Here is a 26,381-nt window from a genome sequence, read left to right on the forward strand (position 1 = left end):
AGGTCTTTTATTGTTTTAATACTGATGATTTTGGCATACAGCTCATGAAAACCCAAAATTCCCATCTCAAAAAATTAGCATATTTCATCTGACCAATAACTGAAAAGTGTTTTTAATACAAAAAAAGTTAACCTTCAAATAATTATGTTCAGATATGCACTCAATACTTGGTCAGGAATCCTTTTGCAGAAATGACGGCTTCAATGCGGCGTGGCATGGAGGCGATCAGCCTGTGGCACTGCTGAGGTGTTATGGAGGCCCAGGAGGCTTCGATAGCAGCCTTAAGCTCATCCAGAGTGTTGGGTCTTGCGTCTCTCAACTTTCTCTTCACAATTTCCCACAGATTCTCTATGGGGTTCAGGTCAGGAGAGTGGGCAGGCCAATTGAGCACAGTAATACCATGGTCAGTAAACCATTTACCAGTGGTTTTGGCACTGTGAGCAGGTGCCAGGTCGTGCTGAAAAACGAAATCTTCATCTCCATAAAGCTTTTCAGCAGATGGAAGCATGAAGTGTTCCAAAATCTCCTGATAGCTAGGTGCATTGACCCTGCCGTTGATAAAACACAGTGGACCAACACCAGCAGCTGACATGGGACCCCAGACCATCTCTGACATGTGGGTACTTGACACTGGACTTCAGGCATTTTGGCATTTCCTTCTCCCCAGTCTTCCTCCAGACTCTGGCACCTTGATTTCCGAATGACATGCAAAATTTGCTTTCATCCGAAAAAAGTACTTTGGACCACTGAGCAACAGTCCAGTGCTGCTTCTCTGTAGCCCAAAAGTGGCTTGACCTGGGGAATGCGGCACCTGTAGCCCATTTCCTGCACACGCCTGTGCACGGTGGCTCTGCATGTTTCTACTCCAGACTCAGTCCACTGCTTCCGCAGGTCCCCCAAGGTCTGGAATCGGTCCTTCTCCACAATCTTCCTCAGGGTCCGGTCCCCTCTTCTCGTTGTTTAGCGTTTTTTGCCACACTTTTTCCTTCCCACAGACTTCCCACTGAGGTGCCTTGATACAGCACTCTGGGAACAGCCTATTCGTTCAGAAATTTATTTCTGTGTCTTACCCTCTCGCTTGAGGGTGTCAACAATGTACAGCAGTCAGGTCGGCAGTCTTACCCATGATTACGGTTGTGAGTAATGAACCAGGCTGGGAGTTTTTAAAAGCCTCAGGAATCTTTTGCAGGTGTTTAGAGTTAATTAGTTGATTCAGATGATTAGGTTAATAGCTCGTTTAGAGAACCTATTCATGATATGCTAATTTTTTGAGATGGGAATTTTGGGTTTTCATGAGCTGTATGCCAAAATCATCAGTATTAAAACAATAAAAGACCTGAAATATTTCAGTTGGTGTGCAATGAATCTAAAATATGTTAAAGGTCAATTTTTATCATTACATTATGGAAAATAATGAACTTTTATCCCATATGCAAATTTTTTTAGAAAGACCTGTACATTAATGCCGAAACACTGTTTAAGGCCCATTTACACAGGATTCATTCTTGCTGTGAACTGCTTGACAGTTTTCAAAAGTAACTTTCTTATAGTCAGCAAGGCTGCATTAGGGCTGGGCGATAAAACGATAACGATAATTATCACGATATAATTTTCCTCGATAAAACGATAACAACAGTTAGATAAATTCTCGATATAATGCTTACGCGCTATGCGTAATGCTGCGCATGCGTATTGCAGACCAAGCTTCTGGGTGCTGCATGTGCTGCTGTTTACAGTCAGTGACTGACAGGCTTGGAGAATCGGAGTGAAGTGGAGCGAGAAAAATGAGCGATAGTGAAGAAAACTCAGAGCCCATGACCAGCTCGAAGGACACAGATATCGTTGACAAGTTAGTTCGCACAACTTCAGTGGTTCGGAGATATTTTGGCGATCCATCCGACATAAAACAGCGACGTACGTGGACTGCATGCTTATCATAGGTTCATGTTCACCACACAGAATTATTTAATTATTAAATTATCCTGCTTCTTCAAAGTTTTTCCATATAACATTGAGCCCAACACAGAGGTAAATCTACATTAACTACATTCACACACAGGCTTATTACCTTTTTAGTTGCGGTGGGTGACTTACAACAAGCTAACGCTAACTGTACCAAACTATAATCACTAAAACATCGGACTTGTACACGATCGCTATCATAACGTTAATTGTTTGTCTTTGGTGATGTATTAATGACTCAGCATCGCCTGTATCAAAAGAGAAATAATTTCATCCGATGTTTAAAATGAATAAAATAGACTAGACAGCCCTTACTGGAGATCCACAAATACTGAACTTTGCTCTCTCCCTCCTCTCGCGAACAGCCCACTGTCGGTGAGGTGTGTGTGCGTGTGTCGGTGAGAGAGAGAGAGTGAGAGAGAGATGCACAGTGGACCATTTTTTTTTTCTTGCCCTTTTGCCTTTTTAGTGTTTTACTTTCACAGTAAGTAATGATATTATTGATATATAGTGTGTAGAGTAAAAAAATGCTGACCACAGTTAAGATTTTAATAAATAAATCTACCTTAGTTTGTAATAAATTGTTCACCTGTTTGGGAAGTGTTTGTCATGTTTTGACAATAAAGGATAGTTTAAAACCACAGTTAACTGTCTGTTTTCTACATATTTCACTCAGGAGCAAAAATATGCCTTTAAACTTTAAAGAAATAAAGATTTTACATTTATCGTGAAATTTATCGATATCGACTGATATGGAATATTATATCGTGATCATTTTTTCTGGGGCCATATCGCCCAGCCCTAGGCTGCATTTATTTTATCATAATATTATTGCATTTTAAAATAACTAGTTTCTATTTTAATGTATTTTAAAATGATTTTTTTTCTGTGATGGCAATGCTGAATTTTCAGCATCATTACTCCCGTCTTCAGTGTCACATGATCCTTCAGAAATTATTCTAATATGCTAATCAGCTGCTCAAGAAGCTTTCCTTATTATTATCAACTCTGGCTTCTGCTCCCTTCAACTCCTTTTATTCCTTCATATCTGTCGGATGGATCGCCAAAATATCTCCGAACCACTGAAGTTGTGCGAACTAACTTGTCAACGATATCTGTGTCCTTCGAGCTGGTCATGGGCTCTGAGTTTTCTTCACTATCGCTCATTTTTCTCGCTCCACTTCACTCCGATTCTTTGTATATCCAAAAATGGCAAAGATGTTCACTCTATATAATTATGTGAATGCACTCCCATCTGTAATAATTCCATCCTTTTAATACACTTAATAAAAGTCCAACTGCTCATAAAGCAGTCTAAGGAATAGACTCTGTCTATGTGCTAAAAGATAGATACTCACAGTATTAAGGTTCCTCCTTTGGCCTTACTTGAATTGAAAACTGTCACAGTAGAGATGATGCATAGCGTAGGACATGTCAAGTAGCAGTCCACTGATTCATTAGCCTGTGGGGTGGTAAATTGACCGATTGTCCGATCTGCAGGTTTCAATCTGGCGCGCCGTTTCTCCCTACTGAAGAACAGCGAGGTCAAGAAGATCCGAAATCCGAGAGGGCCTGTCATCCTTCGCCTTGGGAAAGTCCAACTCATCCAACCTACAGAGTAAATGTTTTACCTTTCCTCCTCTTTTCTATTTTACTCAGACATTCAAAGAGAGGGACAGTTGCAGTGCCAATTATTCGAAGAGAGGGACAGTTACGGGGCCAATTAGAGAAAAAAATAAAATCACTCCCTCAGACTATGGAGTCTGTTACAGTTCAGCAATACAGTTCAATAAGAAATAATTGCAGAACTAGCAAAGTATTCTAGCAGGTCAGTACAAGCTTTGAATTCCTGACTGTTGACTTTCATTTGGTCTAGAATTTACAAAAGCATCGTGAAAGGATCACAATAATGTCACCAGAGAGATTTTGACTTTCTCCTTATGTTACGTCCATCTCTCTGCAAATAAACATTTCAACGGATTACATGCTGCGTTGTGCTTTTACACAGAAACGCTGTTAAATTTTTTATTAACAATAACTTTAAGTGCTTTTGGTTAGACCTCAAGCCATAGTAACAATCCGTTTTATGACAATGCTTTTATTGAGCCGTGTGTAGATGAAAAATGTCAATGATATAAGGAAATGGGTTCTGTTTCCTGTAAGTTCTCTGGTATGTTGGGATTACAAAGCCAGTTTGAATTGGTTTAGACTACACAACGGGTTCCTTATTAGATTTTCCTGTTATCCTTTTCTCGTGTAGACTTAACAGAAATGACAGCTCAAGTGTTTGAGCCAAATAGGTCAGAAGAGTAATATTGAAGCTTTAATATTGAAGTAATATTGAATAAATTTCTTGTGCTGGACTGTACAAACTTTTTACACTCTTGCACTTGCTCTGTCCTCAATCTACAGTGTATACAGTATGTCATGAACTCACACACACAAAATATTGTCCTTCAAAAGCCCTATTTGGACAGGAGGACTACTTTTCCCTGAGGAGGTTAGGTAACTTTGTGTTGTACAGACTCATTTTCAGATTTATATCTCAAATCGAATAAAACCTAAATCCTTTTTTGCTGTCCGATTTGCGGGCGGGTTATCTGAAAACGTTGGTCAGGTGTGGGTTGTTTACATTGACCGGCGCATCACTGATAAGGACGTAAACATCAGACCTTTTTGATTTTCCTAACAAAGTGATTCACATAAAAATAAGTTCACAGACTTTCATAGACAACCTAGAAGTCAGGAAAGTCTTTTGTTCCAAGCTGTTCACACATTGGCAATAAAAAAGTGATTTAAGGGTTAGTTCACTCAAAAATGAAAATTCTGTCAATAATTACTTACCCTAATGCTGTTCCACACCCGTAAGATGTTTGTTCATCTTCAGAACACAGATAAGGATATTTTTGTTGTAATCCGATAGCTCAGAAAGGCCTTCATTGACACCAATGTCATTTCCTCTCTCAAGACCCATAAAGGCACTACAGACGTCGATAAAAAGCCCATCTCACTACAGTGGCTCTACAATTTTATAAAGCGACGAGAATAGTTTTTGTGCGCACAAAAAAGTGATGGGCCGATTTAAAAAAAAAGATTTGAACCGGATTCGGATCATGTGTCAACCTTCTGAAATCACGTGAATCCGAATCCTGAATCCATACGCTGATTCATAACCTTTTATAGGTCTTAAAGCAGCACTAGGTAACTTTTCAACCTTCATAATATATTTTTTAAGACTCTTGTGATGATAAATCGACTTACAATAGGTTGAATGACACGTCTGCCATAGCCTGATGGGGTCTGTATCGTTTTTAATCGTACTTTTAAACTTCGGGTTTCGGGTAGAAACCCGAGAAAAAGAAAAGAACTACAAAATTCGACTGCTTTACGGCATATACGTCACTTCCACCAACACACACACTTCCTTACATTCGGACGTGCGAGCCCAACTTTGTTCGTCGGATAATATAGTCATGTCCGAAGCAGCACAGACAAATAAGAAAGCAAAGGTTTTGTTGGAGGAAAGCAATAAGAGGAAATGGAAAAATGATGGGATTAAAGGCAGGACGAGGATCAAAATGTGACCAGGGTTTGCTCGTCGGCGTGAGCTGAAGGAGGCGTGCCCGACCGATGCTGTCCTGCTTGTTATGGTGATTACCTACCACTCAAACATTGAACTGAAGTATCATATAGATTCTGTAAAACGCTAACCAATAGACTACTATAATGACGCTGGCTTGTAAACGTGAGCATCGTGATTATTTGGCGTTTGAAAAAAATAAAACCCATGAAATTATATTCATATGACATGCTGAAGCATAAGCCACTGACTGTAACGTTACCTGGGATGAAGACATTTCACACGCGACGCCAGAAGAACTCATCTTGCAGTGTTCAGGGGAACTGTTAGTGCTGCACCAACCCGCGGGACGCTTTTATGAAGTTATTTGGCCCGCACCGCACCACTGTATATATTTTTACAACCCGCCCCGCACCCGCGACCATTAAATAGACATACGGGGTCCGCGGGTTATGGGACGACCCGCGCATCACTTGTTCAGGGCTATCAGGGTTGTCATGTCAACAAATGCACGCGCGATGGCATCCCCTGTTGTAGGATGACAGCTCTTACGACAGTAGTTGAGGACATTATTTTTTCCAAACTGTAGGGGGACCCCGAGAGCAAAAGTAGCCAAGTGGGGCTTTAAGAGAGGAAATGACATTGGTGTCAATGAAGGCCTTTCTGAGCCATCGGATTTCAACAATAATATCTTCATTTGTGTTCTTACGGCTGTTGAATGACATTGGGGTATTTAATTACATAATTTTCATTTTTGTGTGAACTAACCCTTTAATACATGAAAATACATATAGCCCTTACATATAGCCACTTTAAACAAAAAAGTGTGGAATGCTTGACTCTTCATGCACTCAGTTGTCGCAGCTTTTCTTGCATAATGGAGGGGCTATCAGAATGAAAAAATAATAAAGTGCAATATAAGTGCCACACGTCCACAGGCATTTTTTATAAAGTCTATAAAATAAAAAATAAAAATTCAGGGTGCCAGGTGAATGGTCCAAAAGGGTTGTACCTAGTCTCTTACTCATGGGTGTGTTTTGGGCGTAACGTGCAATAAACCAATCAGAGTCTCATCTCCTTTTCCCTTTAAAAGTTACTCTTGCACCATGAAGGATTCGCTATTTACATGGTGGAATTTGCGAGTGGAAACGTGAGCTGAACATTTCTCCATAGGAAGAGGAATCCTTTTTTATATATTTTTAAAAAAGTGTGTGCTGCTACGCATCCCTGTGTGTGTAATAAGCAGAGTGTACGCATGTTGTGCACACGCCAATAGGTGCATATTACTAACACAGCCTTTAAATAACACAAAAAATACTTGTGCTATTGACTTTAGACCATGTTTTTGTTGGTCAATGATGCATTTGTTGCCTAAAATAGCGACATGTCGACAGTGCATCTGAACACACCACGTTTTCAGACCAGCACGTCCATGGGTGAACAGATGGGAGTGAGTGCATGTGCTCTCTAAACAACATGGCACTGGATGTGAAAATGATAGCTAGCAAAAACTCACAAGGTGTATGATAGGGCCCAATGTGACTCCTAGCAGTTTTACAAAATGTATTTTCTATATTAGTTTCCAAAATAATTTCTTGTTCCATTTTTATACCTCCTTTAGCTGCAATAATAATTGTCTTTTGGCTGAAAGTTGTCCAGTTTGACCTTCTGAAACTTTGAAAGGAAAGGCAAAGATACACATACACATAGACATACCCAAATCCCCCATCATCAGGGAGTTCCTCTCTAAGAATGGGTTTTCCAGAGCCTCAGGTGCTTTCCCCATTTGAAACCTGAGCTCTTTTTCTCCTGCTCTAAATCTCATCTCACAGCTAGAGAGAGAGAGCGAGAGCCTGCACTTGAAACTCACTCGATGTGGACAGCTTACTGCAGAGGAGGGGGAAAAAAAACAAGATTCTTCCTACATAAATGCTCTCCTACATTCTCTTTCTATGAGATAAAGTTTAATGTAAAGTCTCGTCAGCTGGTCTCTGATATTTGATGATAGCAGTAGACGGTGTTTAAATTGTCCGGCCACCTCTGTGTTAGTCTCTTAGTTTAGACTTGGCCTGTAATAGAACTGTCTACCTCTTGCTTTCCTTTATCTCAGATTTCACCTCACCTGGGAGAGAGATGGAGGGCGTATGTTTGAGTGTGTTTACCCACGTCTTTCTGCTTGTGTCGGAGAAGTACAAAAAAATTGGGAGGCTGATAAGAATAACAGATAATCTGCAGCTTGTTGTGGCTTATACTGATAATGAAGCATTTTGCTTTTTCCAGCTAATTAGCTAATTAATTAAAAATACTCATTTGACACCTAATGATGTTTTTTTTTTTAAAGTACTGTATTTTACAATTAATATAGGTGATATAACAGTCTTTTTAATTAGCTAACAAATTAGACATTTTTATGTTTTTAATTTATGAAATAGGCTCTAAATAACCATAACAGGATTTTCTGAAAATCCATTCAAATCATGTTATGCATTCTATATAATTGGAAAGGTCTGCTACAAGTATGTTTGATTTATTCACGGACACTAAAAGTTTTAGTTTGGTGAGATTTTTGAATGTTTTTGAAATAAGTATTTTATGCTCACCAAGACTGCATTTTTTACTGTGGTCTTTAAACTCCATTTGCTTGCAATTAATCACATACCGGTTTTCATCAGCTTTGATGTATTTAAATCTTCATATTTTTGAGGATTAATCTTAAATATAGGATATGCTTCAGCTTTCCTTTTATATTCTTAAATTTGATCAATAAATTAAGTTAGAATAACGCTATATGGTTGTTAAATTAAATAATTTACACTGACAAATTACAACTACGTTAAATAATGTTATGAGATTGTTTTGACAAGAAACGTTGGAAAGAATGTTTAAACATGAAATGAAACTACCAGTAGGTGGCGGCAGGTCTTAATGAGTGAGTCATTAAGTCGGTTCGTTCAAACGGCTGATTCGTTCATGAATGAGGCAGTCGTTTTACGAACAGGTCATTGAATCTTTGATTCAACCGATTCATTCAAACTTTGAATGATTCATTAACACAAATTGCTGTGAGATGCGTTGTGGTTCTGATGTGGAAATAAGTTATGATCTGATCTTGGAAATATTTTCGCTGCTGTAATAGAACAAAAGCAGTTTATATTGCATCTAAAATGTAAGTGACTAAAGTTAATTGTTTATGGAGCTGTCATGAAATCAGTGTCACATTTTCAGTCGTGATGGTATTCAGGAAAATAGCACTCTTGGTCGTGTCATATGATGTTTTTTTTAACTTTATTATACGCTATAAATATAAAAACCTTCACATTTTGAATATTTACTGCAGTATGTTGCTGAGTTTCTCTGTACGAGCGACCTTGGCTTGTTTCCATTTCTCCTCGAGAGGCTGCTCGATTGTCAACAGCAACCGTCAGTTCACTAACGTTAGCCTATTATTATCCATTAATTATCCGAACAAACCTTAATCTCGAGCCCTGAAACTGATCAGAACATGTAACGAAACGTAGAAACGTAGTCGAGTAGAAAGTAAAATATTTGCTGCAAAATGTAACGAAGTAAAAGTAAAAAGTATGCACTATTGATTCTACTTAAGTAAAGTACAGATACATGAAAATGTACAAAATAGATATTTATCTAATAACACACAACAATTAATCATTGAGTCTGAACTATATTTTAGGTGGAATATTATGTTGTTAAAAAAAAACAATACCATGCATATTATGACAGCTACACTGGACTTGTAACTTGTAATCTTTTTTTACTATTCACATTAAAAGTAATTACATTTCAAAAGTAACCTTTCCAACACTATATGTATCAGTAGTCAATGATCTTGCTGCTCAACTTTTAAATACTTGATCAGCATTTACCATAGCAGTTTGCAGCGCACTTTCAGAAACCCCCCACCTCCCCAGTTTCACCTGTATAGATCTGCCACGTGATCTGTATGTCTTTCTCACAACAGTGTGTTGTGTATGTATTGGCAGTAACAAGTCCCATACTTGCTTTGCATCATCAGCGTTGAAGATCTATTCTGCCAAGAACAAACATAAACATTGTGATATCCATTGCTCAGAGAGTTGTCATGACAGAAATGTACTTGTCATTTTTGATCGATTTGATGAATTTCAATTTCTGTTGCTTATATAAACCCCTGGCTCATCTTATTTAAAAGTGACGCATGTTTTAAAGCAATTTCTAAAAACAGAGACCTAAATGTGATTGTTACCTTCAGCAGATGATCACAATCAAAACATGGCCGAAAACACAGCAGTACACACTGTACATGAGCCTATTTAGTTCTTATGTGCACATTATGAGGGGAAAAATTACACAATCAAATATACTGTAACAAACTATTGGCTAATAAATGGCTGTAATTCCATTATTGGCATCCCATAATAATAATTGAACATTCCTTGTTACTGTCCACCAATATATCATGCACCTCTATTCTATGTGCCTCAGAATTGCTTTCTTTAATAATGAAATGAAAATCATTAAGCTTTGATTTATGATGGCCCTTTCAGTGGAATAGTTTTGTTCAGTAATATCAACAAGAAATCTTTGAAATAAATGTGTACCTCACCCCCTGTCATAACAAGTTTCATCCTGCTCATCTCTCTCTCTCTCTCTCTCTCTCTCTCTCTCTCTCTCTCTCTCTCTCTCTCTCTCTCTCTCTCTCTCTCTCTCTCTCTCTCTCTCTCTTACTTCAGCTTCACTGTTATTACTTTGGATTGCAGCTCTCTGTTATAAATCATTGTCACCTCATTTTAGACACAAAGGCGCTTCCTGCTCATTGAAGTGCATGTTATGCATCCATGTATATGTGTTTATGATCAGCTTCCTACCGTTCCATGACTTGTGGGTGAATAAACTCCAGCAGTTTGTGTGTGCGTGCGTGTTTGTGTGTGTGTTTGTGTGTGTATTTGGGATGGTAAACGCATTCCTGGAGTTTGTCTGCCCTTGACCCACCAAGAGGCAGGCAAACTGTTTATCTAGCGAGAGATAGAAGTTAAGAATGAAGATGAGGATTGCTGAGCTGCATTTCTTTTCAAAATTAGTGTCAGGGGTTATCCCTCTATCTGTATACACTGCACCATTAATATAGAGATGCTCCCACTGCTGCTACATTCAGACTGATTCTGTACTTTTACAACCCACCTGCTCCACTTGCATTGTTTGCTGCAGTCTCTAACCACATGCTTATCTCCTCAGTCAAGTATTTCCTCATGGTCTTCCAGAGGAGTTCACCCTGGTCTTCACCATGTTACTGAAAAAGAAATCTTTGAATGACAACATTTACCTGTTCCAGATATCAGACGAATACGGGTATCCTCAGGTGTGTGTCCACTTTCTCCTCAAGCCAAGTATAGATTTGTGCCTTCAGGAACTCATAGTTATAGGGCTGCCGCTGCATGCTAAATCATAAAATTCGAATCGCTAATTATTTGTTAGATATTGATATTTTGTATCAGACTGAGCGGTGCAGAAAGTTGGCACACTTTGTTTTCTTAACATATATTTCAATTGAACAGCATGCCTGAGCTTGATTATTATGCTACAGCAAGGTCCAAAACTAACACATTTTTTATGTGAGAAATGTGTCTTTGGCACATACATAAAACACGTTAAAGGCTAAGTGAAATAAATAAATATAATTCATAATTATAAATGCCATCTTCAGACAGGCATCTTAATCTTCACTTCTGTTCAAAATCATGGCGTCAGAAATATTTAAAAGTTTTTGAAAAAGTCTTATGCTCAAAAATTCTGTCCAGTAAAAACAGCAATAGTGTGAAATAATTTTACAGTTTAAAATAACCATTATGTTTGATTATATTTTTTAAATCTAATTTATTCCTGTGGTGGCAGCTTCAAGCAAACCACATTTTATAAATAAAACACCCTTTTTTCCCTATTTATCACATTGCTTTAGTTCTCACTAGACTGGAATGGTCCAGATGGCAACCTGGCCCTGCGGGCAAGAGGGGCTGATCCCGAAGGGCCCATGGTGGGATGTGTGTTTGAAGGTGACGGTGTGGAATCGCTGATGGACATGCACTGGCATAAGGTGGCTCTGAGCCTGCAGAGTAATGCGGCCTCCTTGCATGTGGACTGCAGCTCCATCGAGCACAAGCCTCTGGAGCCCCGTGGCCAATTGCCCATCAATGGACACACGCTGTTGGGTATGAGGGCTACTGATGCTGCCCCTGTGGAGGTGAGGACCTCTGGTGATGCTACAGACGATGAAGCCGTATTGTAAGCTTTTTTTTTTTTACAAAGGACAGTCTTTGGAAAACAAGGATGTCAATTAGATGAATGACTGCAGAAGCTTACAGCTCCTCTGTTAATTGAGCGCTACGCTGCTAATAGAGTAGTCGGAAGTAGATGTTTCCTATAAGCTGGCTTCCCGCAGGTTTTGCTAAAGGCATCCTGTCTGCAGGGGAAATGTGGCAGGGGTGTGTCTGTGGATGTATGAGAGAAAGGAAGACTGCAGGCGCTTCTCTTCAGGGCTAACGCTACTGAGCTCACTCGGCTCAAAAAAGATGAAAAGAACAGCCCGTGGTAGCCTAAACGAGCTTCATCCATTACTAATTAATTAGTTTGTTAATCCAGCCACTTAGCGAAATGATCATGTAAGTGGTCATATGTAAAGCAGTGGGGGGTCCAGCATTTAAAAAGCTCATTTTCTCTGTTCTCGGTCTGCTTTTAATATGCTTTCTCTTTTTCTCTTTCTTTAGATTGACATCCAGCAAGCGATGGTGTATTGTGACCCCTCTCTAGCTATCCAGGAGGCCTGCTGTGAGATACCTGGAGCTCGGGTAATAAAGTCTGAAATGTTAAAAACACCAAAAAATGCTGTTATACATGATGTTATGCAAAAATACAAAAGATGTTTTGTGGAGTCACTTCGTGTTGTATAGGCTGTTAAATGGCTTTGTATACTGTTATAAAGACGACTAAGGTCTATTTTTATTACAACAAAACAAATTCTGATCAAAATAATCAAATGATTACTTGATTACCAACATAATTGTTAGTGACAGCCCTAAAACTTTTCCAAATGCACCTGCATTGTTTTGCATTTTGTGACTTTCTGCCAAATAAAGCACTACTTTTACAGTCATATTTTTCACAGTTGAAAATTGATTAAAAATAGTGTTAAAATACACACTAGTTCTCATGAACCAAACATCATCTCGTGAGACAACCACTAACCACAGTGGCTGGTGAGCAAAAAAACAACAAAAAAGAAATCTCAAGCCCTGACTACATGCAACAGTTGCTGACCCTAAACCAAATCAAATCCCAACCCTAACTCTACAGTACCATATTTGTACCATATAAACATGTACCATATTTAATTAATATTACTTAGTACTTAAATACATGCTTACACAGTAAGGACACCTTAAAATAAAGTCTAAACAATTGTAATAGTGAAATAAATAAGTGAAATACGGTTTTTGTTTGAATACGAAGCAGGTTGTTTTAAAGTAACTTTGAAAGTTATTTAACGATGTATAATCTCATGCATGTAGATGAAACTGTTGGATAGGTTTACCCGAATGGAATGATATTACCACAGACCAGGTAGGTAGACGATTTATAAATAAATAAAAATCTCAGCATTGTAAAGAAATATTTCACCCAAGCTGATGAAACACTTGCACATGTTTTCAATGATCACGGCGGAGGCAAAGCTCATGTTTTGCTAAGGGAATGGGTACGTTCTTTCTGTCAAAAAAATCATTGTTGTAGTTGTACTTGACGGATCAAGCTCCAGCAGCAGCTCCGCTTCCATCGGGATGGTTGTGGTGGAGGAACGGTGCCTGAGTCATCGATGTGGGAGTGCTGCTTTATTTGAGGATTTGGAATTTGGTGCGTTTCTCCTCTCTGAATTGATCAGAGCTTTGGCAAGACTTGCTGAAATCGAAAAGGCTCACAGGAATGCGTCACTTGCGTATAACTTCAGCCTGTATGAAAAGCATCCAGCCACCCACAGACTGAACAGTAAAGAAGGTATAGATCAGGAAATGTCACCTGTAAAACTTATTTGACAAAGGAATTGCACACAGGAATGGGTAGAGCCAACTCGGAGATGGTGTTTTGAATCAGAGCCATTTCATAGCCAAGAACTATTAGATATTATTAGTTGCGTGCCAGACCATTTTTAGTCTGAAAAGATGATTCTATTATTATTCCCTTTATATGTTAGCTGCCTATTTGTGAGGTAAGATATGAATAACATTTAAACCATGTGACTAAAACATGAAGGTTTCTGTTGTGAATTTAAGCCAACAAAGTTCTTTGTGCTCTGTTGTTTTGAGGCGAATGCTCAAGGCTCCCTGTGAGCAGTGTTTAAAATGGAAACAAGGGCAACTATCTCCCCTGAATGCATGTGCTCTAACATAGTTTTTTAAAAAGCAGAGAAGTCAGCGATTGCATCTTTGAGACGCAGAGGAAAATGTCTTGCATCGTAGATGTCGAAGACCACATTTGTTGAAAGTATCAGGAAGTGTGCATGAGAATGATTTTTGATTTACAGTACATGAAATCCAGTGTTTTTTGTATAATTTATACACTATTATAGTATGTTTTTTCATACATTATATTGCCAAAAGTTTTGGGATGAACTTTCTTAATCCATAGGGTTGAATATGGAGTTTGCAGCTATAACAGTTTCAGCTCTTCTGGGAAGGCTTTCCACACGCTTTAGGAGTGTGTTCATGTGAATTTTTGACCATTCTTGTAGAAGCACATTTGTGAGGTCAGACACTGATGTTAAACAAGAAGGCCTGGCTCGCATTCTCCGCTCTAATTCATTCCAAAGGTATTCTATCGAGTTGGCGAAGTTGCCAACTTCTGCGCCCTGTGTACCTCAGCATGCGCTGACCCCGATCTGTAATTTTACGTGGTCTAGTCTTTGTAGATGCTTGTAGATGCATCTGCATGCCTATGTGCTTGATTTTTAACACATTTGGCCATGAAAGTGATTGGAACACCTGAATTTAATGATTTGAAGGGGTGTCCCCATACTTTTGGCAATATAGTGTATTAAACTAAAATTGCAAATAAAAGCTACATTGTAGCTTAAGTTTTAGCAATTTAGTTTTGTGTATTTGTCATTTTTATTTGTTTTAGTGTTTTTAATATAAATATTTAGCTTTGATTTTGTTTCAGTTTTAGTTTGACTAATTTTAGTGCAGCAACCTAAACATATTTCAGGTATTTAGTTCAGTAATCCTTTTCATTTCTAAAGTTTTTCAGCTAACATTTATATTTTATTCCAGCTTTATTTCAGTTGATGAAATAAAGACGTTTTAATAGTTTTAATGGCTGCAATTATGCTATTTTAAAGGTTCTGCTATGCTATTATGCTAATTTTGTTTTTGAGGTTACCTATAGGTTTGCATGTATCCAAGAGCAAAACATTTTTTTATTTTTTTTATTTCATAATATACATTGCAGCATCACTTCTTTTTTCACAGTGTCTAAACAGTTTCGATAAAGGATTCTGTCTCTCTTAACCCCTCCTTTCCAAGAGCCTGCTCTGTTATGATTGGTCAGATGGCCCAGTCTCTTATGATTGGTCTACTTCCGAATTGAATTTCAGCTCCATAGGCTTCCTCGGCACTTGTGTACGCAGTGATATGAACAGTAACGATGGCTTTGGATTTACTGTATCAATTCTAGAGTCTTCATCCTTTGGAAGTGCATGCTAAGTGGATTTGCATTAGCAGCACAGAAAAACAGCATCTTCTTGATGGCTGGCATTATGCAAATTTGTTACAACCCATTGTAGTTTCATGCAGGAAGTAAGACTGGAATTACTGATGACTTATTTCAGTTCAGAATTGGTTCTTTCTTTTGGAAGACAATAATTCCATTTATCTAGCCTGGCTCCGCCCTCCTACATACTTCTGCTCAATTTGATTTTTTTCTTCAGTACTTCGTTTGGGATTGCGGTATATTCTCCGGTATTATTTTATAAATTTTTAACCGGTCCAATCAGCGAACAGAGTGGCTGAGAACGATAATGTTGAAGAAATGCGCTACAGTCTATGGTTTGAGATGACGTGTCACGACCAAATGTTAGCGATCGGTTATGGCAGATCCAGATTGGCTGTGGGCAGATCCAGTCGTTTTAAACTTCAACAGAATACCCGCCTTCAAGGAAGTTAACACTTGTCAATGGAGAGTGGCCAGACTCTTTGTAAAAATTAAATGTAAGAGAGTCTGGTAAGACCAGGCTACCATTTATCATGCACTTTTATATTTGTAACTTGCCATAAGTTACCACTTAACAGACCATACATTCATAAACAGCTATATTACACAATACATTAAAGGTAATATCTAAAAATGCATAATAAGGCGACTTTAACAATGAACAACAATTATCAAATTGGTTTGACTTGTGACCTTTGTGCTTCCATAGTGTCCACCAGATGCTCCCAAGATTCGTCGAGCTGCAGAGAACCAGGTGGAGTTTGTGCCCAATCCTTTTTCTGAGGTAAATTCTCAGTTAAAACCTAGTTAACCAAAAACAGATTTTAGAAATGTTATTATTGAAATACAGCACATAAACTCATTAGATCTCTTGATGCTGCACTTGAACATGAGCCACTGAAAGTGTGCAAGGGCCTCTAATGAATAGATCTTACAGAAATTAAGAGAGGGGTTGTTAGTTTGTGAATGTGGGATCCTGATCTTGAGATGGTTTGAAGTGTTTGAAGACACACACATTCTTGCTTTCAGTGGGAGCTATTAAGGGGCATACAAACAAGATGCTTTCATAAGCAACAAGAATGCAATGGAATAGAATATGTTGAAGGCCTCTTGATGCGCTTAAAAAAAAACTGAATTGTTTTCGACGCCCTTTTAAAATGCAACACAGATATACAATGACCAAAGACATCCATCAAATGCATTTGTGCATATTAACCAACCATTAAAAGTGGTGCAAACAGAATGAATCCCCTGTGTATGCCTCCTAAAGCCCAGAGAGGTGATCAGGTTTACCCTTTAGGCAAATATTCTCATAATATACTAATGTGCAGCACCCACTTGAGTTTTTTTGTACATTTCCCCTGTTAGAACACTTGAATGGTTCGTCCCAGCAGCATTACAGCACATAAATAGATAAAGAGATGAGATGAAGATGTGATGTAGGCTGATAAATATTTCTCATACTGATATATTCGACATAAAATGACACAGTTAGTGGCCATTAAGCATCCCACTAGCAGGCAGTTGAATGAGCTCTTCTGCAGAAACTGGAATTGAACGTAAATTCTTATGAACAATGCCTAGTGGGCTGTAGCAGTGCTGAAATCAAACATTTTCTGCTTCCATTGCTCTTTCATTTATTTTATTTTTTTATTTTGTTCTTTCTCCAGTCCTGGTATGTGCACATTTGTTCCCGCACTTGCATGTTGTCCTTTCTTGTATGCTTACTGAATTGTTGGCCCTCATCTCCAGTTTTTTAAAATGTATTATATTATATTATATTATATTATATTATATTATATTATATTATATTATATTATATTATATTATATTATATTATATTATATTATATTATATTATATATTGGGCTGAATGAAGCCATTACTTGACTAGTTGGCTTTTATGATATTTATTTAATTAATTAAATATATACTGGGTGGGTTGTGGCATCGGAAAATGGTTTGAGTCTAAGAGACTTGAGAAATAATATTAAATGTAACATTGATAACATTGTTCTACATTATAGATAATTACTAAACCATATGAATGAGCCTTTAAAATATAAAGCAAACATTCAAGTGAATGCATAAAGCTTGACACAGAACACACGGGAAAAGTAATGAGTATGAAAAAACAGAAAGGGGACTTTCTGAACATTTGAATAATTTCTTAATAAACTCAGCATCAGATGCAAAGATGAAGTTGGCAATACTGACTCATTTCCACAGTATAGTGGATGCGTCTATAGAGAGAAATACGCCTAAAATACACACCTATAATAGCGCACAATTGTCAAGGTTACCGTTCACGAGATCAACCATGTATAAAGTGACTGACGTTAGGCTAGTACTTGCATGTTTAAAATAAGCCATGTAATTAAGAAATTCAATTACTTACATGGTTGGAACTACATCTCTCCAGCTGTGGTTAGAAGCATAGTTCCCTGTAAATGTAGATCATGCTTTTCGGCACAATAAGTACAAATCAGTACATTGTACATCTTTCATTCCATATTTTAATATATAGTATGTGCATGTCAAACTTGGCCGACTAAGCCTCTTCTCGTCGACTAAACATTTGATTGAAAGCCATAATATTAGGACATTCCATCTCGAAAAGATGAAAAGTATAATTTTTAAACTTGACAGCAGTTACTATAGACTAAAAAAGACACTTTGGCCTTTGGCTAAATACCTACTTCATGTGTTCCATGGAAAAAGAACAATCATGTTGGTTTGGAGGAACATAGGGCTAAAAGAGAGTTAAAACAACCCGTCTGCTGGCCAACCATACGCTGTAAACAAAACTCTACCAAAGTTGCATGGCATAGAGCTGAAGTTTCAATCAGCAGCAATGAGTAAACACAATTTCACTGACCCCATCGCTTTATTCTACGTTTCTGTGTCTCTGCCTTCTCCAGGAATAACCCTAGTTCAATCTTTTCCAGATAACAATAACTTCTACTTAGACCAGGTATTTGGATACTATTTTCCCCCTGATAAAGCAATTCATCAGCAGTTTCTCAATGTGGGCTTCTCTTGTTTATCCTGGCAACAGTGAGTCATGATCATTAGCAGGGCTAATAAAAAGCTGTGAAGGTACTTCAGCTGGTCTCCAACTGGTCACATATCTTCTCCGCTTGCCACGTGTATTGTTTCATATACACTCGCACATGCAACATAATTACATCCAGAGGGCTCTGTATTAGAGCCAACACACTCAAAGCAACTTTTTACATCCACAGGGTTAGACTTCGTAAACCAACATTTAGTTTTTCTTTTGTGAGGAAAAACATCTAAACATGAACCACTCTCAGAGTCACAAGAACAGTTGAACATTTAAGGTGGAAAAGATATAAATGGTTTGATCTTGTGGTGTAAATGCTCTTAATCTCTGCTGCCATGCTGACAGAGAAATTAGCTCCATTGGTACACATTAGATATATCACTGTGTGTGTTTTCATGCCACTTCCTGTCTCAGTATTTACTCATTTCATCCCTCTGATAAATTATTGTTTGACCGTGCCAGCCAAAGTGAGCAACTTTATGAAATTAGACAGCATGACATGATTTATACACTGCAGGGATCATTTTCTAAATTAGTTTTTTTTCTTCTTCTTTAAAGCTACACTGTGTGATATTTTCCCCCATCTAGCAGTGTAAAGGTATATGACCATCCAGTGAACATTAGTTTCTGTTCCTCTCAATTCTGATTTTGTTTCAACTCCTATGGTGGCCGATGTAGTCCAAGATTAACATGGCTGTCCCCCTCTTCACATTCGACACTGTGCCATCGAGTGTTAAAATGCGAAAGGCGAAGCTTGATTTTACGGGTATGTCCCTCTTTGGCTAATGTACTTTCAAGATGGAGGAGCAACATGGCGACCGGCATTCGAACCCCTCACCCGTATGTATTTTCAATGGCATATTAGAAACTTACAAGAATACTTTATTACTTGAAAGAAGTAAATATACACTAATGAGCACATATATTTTTGAAAGAACTAAGTGTTTTTAGCTAAGAATAAACTAAAAAAGTTACACAGTGTAGCTTTAAAGGTGCACTATGTAGTATTTTTGCAGTAAAATATCCAAAAACCACTAGGCCGGTGTTATATATTTTGTTCAGTTGAGTACCTACAATATCCCAGAAGTTTCCAACTATTTGTAAATTGTGAGAAAATTGCTCTTTTAACTAAGGACAGAGACGTTTCAGCATTGCATTTGAGGGAGTCGCCTGTCAATTGCGTCATATCTGCGTTACCCTCGGTTTCGGCTTTTATTTGGCAGGAGCGCTTTACTCTTAGCAGTGTGAACAAGTGAACGCACGGAGTAAAGTCATAACATCGTTTTAAACACACTTAAATGTATCTAATATCATAAACAGAGCTACATTACCTCAAAATCATAACCGGAAGAGCGGATCTGTGCAGGCGCCCGGCGAATGTGTCCCGTCCCGTCATAATAAAAGTCCCGGTATTCGCGAGGCGGGTATTTGTTTAACAATCGCTCCAGCAGCTGTGCTCAGGTCCAGAAAACTCGGTCCTGCTCTGCTTTAGACTACAGTAACGTTATTAACCGCATGCATGAACGTGATTTCTGCCCGAATCCTATTTTCCACCGGCTGTGATGAGAAGACCACATCTCCCAAGATGCTGCGCTCACACTTTGCGTCATCAAACTACGCATTTGTTTTGAATAGGCGCCCTCCAGTGGACGGAAAGCTGCTTAGTGCACCTTTAAAATAATATATTTTAAGCAAAATTACTTAAATTACTTAAATTGTTACTTCAGTGATTAGTATCAGTAGAAACCCTGGAGTATATTCGAATGATCGTGCCCACCCCCCACCCCACCCTCATATCCACCTGAGACAAGAGATTTATGCATTTTAATTCTGGAAAAATTACTCCGATGACGTAAATATTGTCAATTTGCGTCATCGGAGGAATTGTTGGCCAGAAGCTAAAGACTACAGCCAGCAGAGGGAGCCATTTCCGCATGTTTTCAACTCGCGCGTGGGGGGATGGGAGATCGCACTCAGCTCACAGCTTCAGGCTTTCATGTTTAAACGGTGCGGCCAGCAGAGCACAGTAAGTCTTTCAACTTCTCAAACTATTTCCTATGAAAGTTAAGCTTACAAAGGCATGAACTGAAAACGCGCCAGACTAAACATGCGCTGTGAATCTATGCCGTGGACGCGTTTACCTCAGCTCTCATCACAAGCTCATCCATGACTGTCAATATATCTGACTCCTGCAGTGTTTTGGGCTGTGAGGCTCCCTCAGCGGCTAAATCACATATTGAACAGACACGTTCAGTTTTTAATTGTAGTATCTGTTCTCTAACTGAACTAATTTCATGAAAATAAACGCGGCCCCGGTGGGAAAGTGAAAGTGATTCAGTAATCTAGTAGCAGTGGCTTTGGGAGTGGCCTCGAATAGTATTAAAGGCATACAGCATTAGAACAAAACCAGGGTGAGTAAATTGTAACTTAATTTTCATTTTAGGGTGAACTATCCCTTTAATTATGAATTACTGTTTAATTATTCACTACTGGCGTGTTAATACTTAACTACAGCATAATTATGGACCCTTAAAATAAAGTGTTACAATTCAATACATTTGCAGTTGCATTACTTTTTTTTTAAAAACTGCCGTGTTTTGCCTACGTGTGCATGAGATCATGCACAAATTATGGTGTGTGTGTGTGTGTGTGTGTGTGTGTGTTTGTGTTCATTTGAGGAATTCTTCCATATACAACCGTAACCAGACAGCACCACAGCTGTGAGCTAAAGCTCGGCACACACATACTTCCAGCCTTTCCTTTTTAAAAAAAATCTTACACGCTCCCATGTTTCCCCTGACCCAGGTTACTGTCTTGTAGCATAGCAGTCTGTGTTTTACGATGGACTGTAATGTGTTCCAGGCTGTGTTGGATGCTGCTAGCATTAGCCTAGTTCTGCATTAACCCTTACCTCCGCAGATCCTCAATCCACCCCGCATTAAAGTTCCTTAAAAGCACGGCATTCTTCTGTCTTCGCACTCTTTTTCTGTTGACCTCACAGTCAGGAAGAAATTCATGAGCCGAGAGCTGCACGGCTGCCGCTAAACAAAGTTCCCTGCATTATTCATGTGCTCATTCCACTAGAATTTTTCGGAACAAGCCATAATAATTCTCATCCATCCTGTGCAAGACTATAGCTCTATGGACACAATGTCCATTTCATGTTCTCTTCGGAACCCTGTTTTTAGTATTTATGCATGCATGTATGCTTTCAGCAATTTCTAAACTGGATCTCAGGGTATGACCGGAGATTAGGTTCTGAGCACTTTTCTTCCATGCCTACCCAGTCTGATCAGCCTTCCCTATGCCGTGTTTGCTTTCCCTGCCTGGACATGAGTCAAGGATTTTCTTTCACATCTGCTTTACAAACACATCTTTTGTTTTTCTGTCTGTCGCTGATGTTCTCTTTCAAATCATGTCCCTCCTCACTGCACTTCCCCCTCTTCTTTCCTGCCAGTTCTCCTCCCCTTCTCAAATGAGTCTCATTCACTGTTGATCATACTGAAGGAACTCACCAACAGTAATACGACTATACCAACAGATCTATATCCTCCTGGGACCCAGTTTTTTTTTTTTTTTTTTTTTTTTTGAATTTGTATTTTTTTCATGTCATTACGTTGTTTGGAGCACAAGAAACAATTGGACAATTTTTTTTTTGTTGTTGAAAAATTATATTTTATCCATATGTTATAATATGTCCCCTGTAGTTGACACCAGGTTGTTTAAAAAAAATGAATGACATGAAATTGCATGTATAGGCAAACACAATGGGATTTATTTTTAATTTACAAATACATTTTTCAGGAAACACAAGTTTCAGGATTTTTTTAAAACACACTTTGTTTAAAGATGATTCTGAACTATGTTATGAAAGCTATAACTGAATGCTTTGATTTTCCTCCTTACTTTATGCAATATGTTGTCTAAAATTGGATTTTCCCATTCAATACAATGTATCGATACATTGCATCTAATTTGCAAATTAAGGTGTTCTTGGTGCAACATGTAATTTAAAAAAAGGAGTATAATAATGGGAGTAATAATTGGCAACATTTTCATAATAATATTTAATATTTCATAGGAATAATGATTTGTCGTTTCTTTCCCTGTTCACTTGTTTTGTCTCCAAAATCCCTGATAAACATGATTTAAGTCCTGGCGTCCTCTACAGTGGACATTTATGAAAGCAATGCCCTGATTTGTAACAAAAAGTCATATTTTGATTAGAAACCTCATAACATTTTCCTGAGATGTTAAATTATAACAAACAATTTGAAAATGTATCAGATTTAAATTATAATGACAAAATATATTTCCATAAGAGTGCTAAACATTAATGTCAGTCCTTTTTAAAGACCAAGAAGTTGTTATTGGTGAAACCTCCAAACATTTGCTATCTGTGCAAAGCCCCGAATGTGCTCTTTAAAGGACATCCTGATTTAAAACTGTGACGTGTATGATGTCACAGAAACTCACTAAAATATAATGTCCACTACAGTGGACAAAAGTCTATTACTGGGTCCCAAAGCAAACACTTGAGTGTGAGGTCAGCAGATCTTTGTAATGTAAGAATGTGGATTGAAGTATGGCATTTAATGAACATTAAACATACATTAAAAGCCCTTTTTAGAGGGTGTCAGCTCTTCTCTGTCTTTCATCCCAGTCTCTCCTAAAAATCTGTTATTATATGATCTCTCTTTATGCTTCCTGAATCTGCAGTGAGATAACTAACGTTACAGGCAGAGCTTAGATAAGGTCAGGATTAGGCCTTAGTTTAATTAGGAAACATTACTGGTGTGCATTGAGAAACAAAACAATGGTACTGACATATTTTAAGATATGTCAGTGCAAGTCGTTTTCGGTTAAAACTGCTTAAGCATGCATTTTAGTCTGGGACTAAGCTTAAGGAACGTCTGTGAAACCGGGCACATGACAATGTTCAGCATTGGGATACCTCACACAGATGCACATTTATCTTTCATCTGAGCTTCTCTCCATTATTTGTAATCACAAAATAAAATGTGTACAAATACAGCACTGTTACTATTATACATTTACTGACACATTTTTATTTATTTATACTTTTTTTAATCATCCTATTAGTCTCTATTTGGTTTAAATGATGTCCAACGTTTTACTCAGTATGCAGTAATATATTGGTTATGGGGACTGCCATAGTTTGTCAAAAATCTGATCTTTATTGTCCTTTTTTTAATGTTCTACAGGCAATCCTTGGATCCAAGGAACTGGCTGAAAAAGTAAGTTATTTAAATTTAGTTAATTAAAAAATTATTTGTTTCTATTTGACATGAATAGCAACAGATCGTCCAAATTATGAAGCTCCAAACAAAAAGTAGCACGGCCCCAGCAGATTACACTCAATAGCTAGAAATTAAGTTTAATTGGCATGGACATTGACACTGACCCTGATAAACACATGAGAAAATGTACTACTGATAACAGATCATATGGTGTGGATACACCATCTGGATTTAGATAGACTTTTGCTTGATAAAAGTGCTTTTCTGGAAGTATACGGAAATACAGTCCATGTTGCGTAGGCAAAACTCCTGTTATTTTGTCACCTTTCTCTGCACCCAGTCAACACTCATATTTTGTGACTCATAGAGATAAGGTATTACCTGCTTTCAAGTAAAATGCAAAGCTGGAAAATGCCAGTATTTGAGTGGGATTCAAGTGGGGCTTTTGTGGTTTTGGTATGATTCACAGAGCTAAACAATGGGTCAATGGCCCTGTCCCAAATTGTTGTAAATCAGTGTTATTATAAGCTAAAAATTACCATATATATATATATATATATATATATATATATATATATATATATATATATATATATATATATATATATATATATATATATATATATATATATATATATATATATATATATATATATATATATATATATATATTAGTTAAATTAGTGTTATGATGCTTAGCCAGGAAACTCTCGAAACAAAGACGAGAAATCATTCAAGGAGACAGGCAACTACTCTTCTTCAAATTCTCAGCCAACAGGAATGATACAAGAGAAAACCACAGTATTACAGACGTTATCATTAACTAGACTGACAATGACAAAGGGAAAACTGAGGGCTTACAAGCACAGACCTAACAAAAGGAACTAATGAGATAATTAATGGACAACAGGATAATATAATGCTTAAACATGTTATAGTACGGGGCGTACTATAACATGTTTAAGCATTATATTATCCTTCTGAAAAGTATGTATCTTGCGCCATATAAAACAGTTTGAGGAAGGAGGGCGAAGAACTGAAGAAAAACCAACATGTCCTCTAACCAACACGCCTATATAGGTCGTTTGTCACTTCCTTGAAATACGACCCATAGAAGCGTATACTAAAGTTGTGCCCCTATCGGCAATATTTTAATTAATTAAATACGACGCACAGGAGCGTTTTCTAAAGTTGTGCTCCTATTGACAGCAGGACACTTTCATTTTAAAGCATTTTTCCCTTTTATCTGCATAATATTTCAGGTTTAGCATAGCTCAGTTGGTAAAGCATTGCAATATACAACAACAACATGTGATCATGCGATCATGAGTTCGATCCCAGGGAACACGTGTGCTTAAAAGTGTGTATGCACTATAAATCACTGGGTAGGTTTAGGGATGCTGTCAGTGTAGTTGTAAATTTAAAAAAATATTTTTGCTAAATTGAAATATGACAAATGGTGGTAAAAAGTCCGAACATTGCATTAAAATGAACACCCATTTTGATTGGTAACGACAATCATAGGTCAGTTCATGACGTCAGATGTAACGCAACACGTAACGCATTTTTAACAACACACATTATTTTTACGCCAGCTAGATGCATGACTTTAAAACGTCAATATAGGTCATAATAAGGTGCTTGAAAAACGACATATAGAGACCCTGGAGATGATAGACAGTTGTCGAAGATGGAGACACAGGTGGAGATAACAAGCCGAAGAGCCCGCGCGAGACTGATGGTACTGGAGACTGATGAGGACCCATGACGACGAGCATCCAGTGAGCAGAGGCGAAGCAGATGAAAACGAGGACGAAGACAGAGCCGCGGGGAGATGGAACCAGATGGAGCTGAAAGCACAGGCAGTATGACCAAGTCAAAGCCAGAAGTTCGGATGGTTTCCGGTGAAGCAGAGGGAGGGTGGAGCCAGGGTGGAGCTGATATGTATACAGGCCAAGTTGGAGCACTGGTCACAGAGGCTGGAGATGGAGCCAGGGGATTATCTGCGCTGGTTGTCTGAAGCACTGAGGCAGATCCAAACACGTTATTGGAGGTGCAGAGGGGCTGAAGGAAACCAGCGGAGCCGAAGCTGGGAGAGCAATTTGGAGATACAGGGGGTGCTAAAGACACAGGGACTGGGTATTACCTCCCCAAAGCAGTCTATTAAATGTACCTAAAAAAAATGTCCTTCAGTTCCTCTAATCTGCAAAATGATCCTTGAGGATCCAAACCGGGCAGGCAAGCCTAATTCTAGTTCAAACTGGCCAAATATAAAACAAGTGCGTTAGGCTCGTCATATAGTGGAATCCTCAAAGCAAAGCAGCAGCACTCCAGGTGAATCCATGCTGTCCAGTTTTGGTCGGTTCTTCTGTTACGATACGTAGCTAGGAAACTCACGAAGATGAGGAATCATTCAAGGAGACAGACTTTAATCATAAATACTCAGGAAACAGAAATAACGCGAGAGAAAACCAGAGTACTACGAACGCTCACAAGAACGTCAAAGACTAAGGGAGAACTGAGAGCTCATACGTATAAATCAAACAAAAGGAGATAATTAATGGAAAACAGGTAAATATAATGCTTAATCAAACAGACTTAAAGAGACTAGGTCACAAGGCAGAACCAAAATCACAAAGATACACAGTATACACCATACAATTAGGACATTTAAGTAGCTTTTATAAACATGCCTTAAAGGGTTAGTTCTCCCAAAAATGAAAATTCTGTTATTAATTACTTACCTTATTGTCGTTCAACAC

General features: G+C 38.1%; 1 protein-coding gene across 3 annotated transcripts in view; it reads left to right on the forward strand.

Moving 5' to 3' along the window:
- col16a1 (collagen, type XVI, alpha 1) overlaps window positions 1-26,381 on the forward strand; it is a 101,532-nt gene that overhangs the window by 17,068 nt on the left and 58,083 nt on the right. For all 3 annotated transcript variants that reach the window (XM_067425827.1, XM_067425829.1, XM_067425828.1), the window contains exons 4-9: window positions 3,463-3,580; window positions 10,775-10,898; window positions 11,496-11,777; window positions 12,301-12,381; window positions 16,002-16,076; window positions 23,584-23,616. In XM_067425827.1, the coding sequence (XP_067281928.1) occupies window positions 3,463-3,580; window positions 10,775-10,898; window positions 11,496-11,777; window positions 12,301-12,381; window positions 16,002-16,076; window positions 23,584-23,616 (713 nt within the window). The remainder of the gene's footprint in view (window positions 1-3,462; window positions 3,581-10,774; window positions 10,899-11,495; window positions 11,778-12,300; window positions 12,382-16,001; window positions 16,077-23,583; window positions 23,617-26,381) is intronic.

The sequence above is a fragment of the Pseudorasbora parva genome, chromosome 19 (assembly GCF_024679245.1).
Source record: "Pseudorasbora parva isolate DD20220531a chromosome 19, ASM2467924v1, whole genome shotgun sequence".
NCBI classification, from domain to species: Eukaryota; Metazoa; Chordata; class Actinopteri; order Cypriniformes; family Gobionidae; genus Pseudorasbora; species Pseudorasbora parva.